This window comes from Gossypium hirsutum, chromosome D10 (assembly GCF_007990345.1).
Source record: "Gossypium hirsutum isolate 1008001.06 chromosome D10, Gossypium_hirsutum_v2.1, whole genome shotgun sequence".
In the NCBI taxonomy this organism is placed as follows: Eukaryota; Viridiplantae; Streptophyta; class Magnoliopsida; order Malvales; family Malvaceae; genus Gossypium; species Gossypium hirsutum.
Window position 1 is genome coordinate 49417408 of NC_053446.1, and position 4527 is coordinate 49421934.

The 4527-nt window shown below is 32.6% G+C and overlaps 1 protein-coding gene across 1 annotated transcript; it reads right to left on the reverse strand.

Annotated features, from left to right (window-relative positions):
- Positions 1–349: 349 nt before the first annotated feature.
- Positions 350–4175, reverse strand: LOC107916075 (uncharacterized). The gene is made up of 8 exons (XM_016845248.2): positions 3831–4175; positions 3584–3664; positions 3069–3119; positions 2872–2957; positions 2031–2148; positions 1883–1925; positions 1516–1569; positions 350–807 (listed from the first exon to the last, which is right to left on the reverse strand). The coding sequence occupies exons 1-8, from the start codon at positions 3996–3998 to the stop codon at positions 602–604; spliced, it is 807 nt and encodes a 268-aa protein (XP_016700737.2). The 5' UTR covers positions 3999–4175; the 3' UTR covers positions 350–601.
- Between the last annotated feature and the right edge of the window lie 352 nt (positions 4176–4527).

The following is a 4527-nucleotide window of genomic DNA, read 5'->3' on the forward strand; positions in this document are numbered from 1 at the left end:
GCTATTGATAGCGTGCTAACTTTAGCGGCGTTTTTCACATAAACGCCGCTAAAGATCACAAGCTTTAGCGGCGCTTTTTATCACAAACGCCGCTAAAGGTCATGATCTTTAGCAACGCTTTTTGCCACAAACGCCACTATAAAACAAGCCTTTAGCGTCGCTTCTCACAAAAACGCCGCTAAAAACATAACATTTAAAAAAATTTATTTAAATATTTATTTTTATATAAATATTATATTATGTTTTATTTTTTAAATTTGAACTTTAAATATACTTCGAAGGATAAATAAAAATATTATTTAAATTAAATTTTCTATGAAAATTTTAACTTTAAAACTAAATATAAAAATTAATGAATTTAGTTTTAGAATTTAAAATAATAAATTAATAACACAAATAAGAGATCAGTTAGCACATTAGGAAGGGAGAGAAGTATATTGTGAGAGAATAACTTGAGTGCACATGGCTCTCGCAAAGTAAAATATATCAAGTGATTACAATTAGGATTTTCAACCTTTCACTGTCCTTAAACCTTTAGAAAGTATGATTACAGAACATACTTTAGCATTTTCCTGAATAGATAATTTTGCCAGTCTCTTTCTCAGCACGCTGGAATGCAGGTGGATCTGATCCTCCATCGAGCCCTCCTGAAACCTTCATGAACTGCACCAGCCAGTAACAGCATGAACTTGAGCTTCAATGATAGAACAGTTTCCAGTGGTACAATTGTAGTGGGCAAAAGAAGATAGGAACGCCTAGTAGGTACATGGTTGCTCATCTCTTCATAACATTCATTACAAAGTCCATCTGGTCATAAGTTTAAAACAGGTATTTTCACGAAATGAAATCAATATTTAGAAAATAAATGCAACAGAGGAAAAGTTAACTACATGCAGAATACAACAAATTCAACATAACACTTGTTGTAATGATAAAAAAATTGGCATCAAATTTTTCATAAAATTATTTAGATACTCCTTAGAGTGGACATAATCAATAAGAGTAATAGCAGTAAAGATTCACTAATCAAATTCTACCATACAAAAAAATAATAGCAATGACACGTGTTACAATTACGACAACAACAACATAGCTTTTCTGCCATAAGATGCTGCAATCCATATAGAACAGATTATGCCAGCATGCTCTACTTAGTACCAAATGCAAATAGGAAGTCACATCAACATCAAAAGTGAAAAAAGTCCCAAACTATTGTAAACATCAGTTATTGTAAACATCAGATAGGTTACAAGCGTATTTTCCTAATAGGATATTTGTACCAAAATCTCTCTTTAAAGCTTTTCAATGGTGACAAAAGACTACCAAAAGGCCCAAAAATAAGATGCCTACTCAAGTTTTAAAAAGAAGCCAAAAGTGCCATAATTTTCATACAGACCACCATTCCAACTTAAAGAAAGGATGCGACACTTCTGTAAGATGCATGTCTAACAAGCTGAAAAGGACAAGTATGACAGTGATATAGGCAAATGCAGGGAAACGTCAAAGAAGACATACCAGCATTGGCTGGAGCAGTCCACAGAGTTGTAGTCCATATTGCTAGGCATATATCTGGAAAGAATTCTTCCAATAAGCTATCTTTACTTGAAGGTGTACTGACCATTCTAAAAAGAGCATTGGTTTGTACAATTTAAGCAACGGGATATTAATATTTTTAGTAAAAACTAAACAAACATGTGGAGGGGACAAAGAAAATGACATGATTTTCATTGCACATTAATATCCATTTCATATTTATCGGCTTCTTATCCTTTTGCACTCTCTCATTCCAATTTTTTAAATATAAAAATTTCAAATGCATAAAGCATGTGAAAAATAATAAATAAATGGGATGGGGACAACTACAAATTACTACTGGACATACCATAGGGTCTATGTTGTCTTGTTCCAAAACTATTCCCTGCACCCTGGAATTAAGAGAAGCAAAGAAAATGTTTATATTTGCACTGATGTGTCTAATCAAAGCATTTAGTATAAGGCGATGGAACAAGTCATTCGAAGATAACACATACATATATATATGTATATGAATTGTCAGAGGTTGAAACCCTAAAATGCCATTTTGTCTTTGGAACTTTAAAAGAGAGTCTGTTTAGTCGACATCCAAATTGTTCCATGAATGACTGATCCCTGTTTTCAACCAAAATCAAATTTCTTAATATATTAGAGCTGCATTAGAAGTTCTTTTTTCTATTAAAAATTTTATTTATTTTTATTTGTTAAAAATTATTTTTATATATGTTAAAATGAGATATATATGACACATTACGTGCAACTATTTGATTATTTTGTCATCCACATCAGTTTTTAACAATAGAATTAGATGAAATTTTTAATAGAAAGCCTCGATTTACTCTTTAATCTAATGTATAAAAACTAATTTACTCATATTAAAATGGTTGGAGGTGTAATTCATATTCTATAATTATAAATGACTAAAAAACACTATATAATTATGATACTGGTTGACAAATAAGTGTAAATAATCATATAACAGAAGTGAAATCAAAAGAGTTAGGTTGAAATCTTCTTGAGGGCATTTTAAATAGCTGTATTATCAACAGTAATTTTAAAATAGATGATCAATCTCCTTGTTGTTTTCTCCAAGGCATAAAAATTAAGATACCTTTCACATCCTATCCAAGTATCACATGATGAGTTCATAATTGTAGCTGCCACTACAGATATAGTAAGGACTAGAAAAGCAAGCAAGCGACCATGTTAAGGTGTACGGATAACAACCCATATATTGTGACACAAGCAGAGGCAAAAAACTGAAAATAAAAATGAAAAAGAAGGATCTAATTTCAGAGACATGAAAAAACTAAAAATGGCTTGAACAAAGAAAGTTACCAAAATTCACATGCTTCAAGTGCCACCTCATCATCAGTGTCCTTATTTACTTGCAACATATATTCAATTACATTCTTCATATGTGGCTGTTAAATAATGGAAAGTGACATCAGAAAAAACAAAATGCAGATTTGTAAACAGGCTTAAAAAGAGAATGACATGGAACTAAAGATGTTACAATATACTGCAATACCTACCTCCAGAACAGATGGACGGACTTCAATTAGCTGAACAAATGCTGCACAAACCTGATCATGTGGCAAGAAAAAGAAAAGGAAACATTGATCTGACAATGCACAAACTTGGAAGAAATGAGAGAGCTTTCTACAATTCATCACTAGCTTTATTAAAAATATGGAAATGTTATACAGATGAAATCATGAAAAGAGTCGAAAATAGCCTTTTCATAGTATTCAGTTACATGATATATATATTTGCACGGTCCAACATTTCAGCAGTTTCATTATAGAAGAAAAAGACAAGAACCATTAACACCAAAGACTAGATGACAAAGCATGTCTGATTCTAAGGCTGTATTCAATATAAATACTGAAATCAGAAAATCAGAAATGACAAGTTATTCATGTCAAGTTTTTATAGGCTTCAATAGTAAATTACAGGAAAATTAGGAAATATTTACAGTAGATCATTCCACGCAAAAGTTGGATTATAAATACAATAAGAATACAAGAGAAAAGGAGAAACTCTTCACCAATTTCCGCACTTCTGCTGCAGGGTCATTAGCAAGGCCAAAAAAACCATGAAGGTATTTATCCACAGATGCATATAAAGCCTGAAAGAAATTAATGTATAATATCAAGTATTACCCTAAAAGTAACAGAATGGCATCCTTCACAATGAAGAATAAAAACTTTCAAACTTCAAGTTAACTTACAGAAGGCATCAACATAATATATTGGTTTACAGAACCCAATGAAAGCTTTCTCAGAGAAGCTTACCGTATTAGCTAAGATGGAAAATAGGTGCATGATGACAGACAAACGGAGACGATGCAAATGAAATGGGTAAAAAAAAAAGAAAAGAAGATGAACAATTTTTAATGGAGAAACCAAAGAAAGTTCTCGAAAAATAAAAACCCAAATAAATTTTCCTTTGGGGCACTTCATCGATACAGTGACTTGAGGAAATAAAAAATCAGGAAGAAGAAGAAGAGATTTCTAGGGTGAGGGCTGCCGATTTGGGGAAATTGGGGGGGGGGCGAAATAAAGGGAATCGGGGGAGGGGAGAAATGGTTTGGGAAAAATAAAATGGGGAAAAAAGAAGAAAGATTTCTAGGGTGAGGGGGATCGAATTTGGGAAAAAGAAGGGGGATAAAAAAGGAGGGATTTTCATTTCAAATTGTGGGATAAAAAAATATGATTAAAAAATGGCGCCTTTTTGCAGAAGAAATTTATGGGGTTTGAAATAAAAATGTCACTATTGCCTGAGCATTAGCGGCGTTTTTTCAAAAATGCCGCTAAAGACCTGATCATTAGCGGCGCTTTCTCAAAAACGCCGCTAATACCCTGAGCAGTTTTTAGCAGCGTTTTTTATCCAAACGCCACTAAAAACGCCGCTAAAAGCCTGTTTTGGTGTAGTGAATAATTCAAAAAACTTAAATTAATTCGCAAGTCATTTCCATACTAAGTGAGAAAC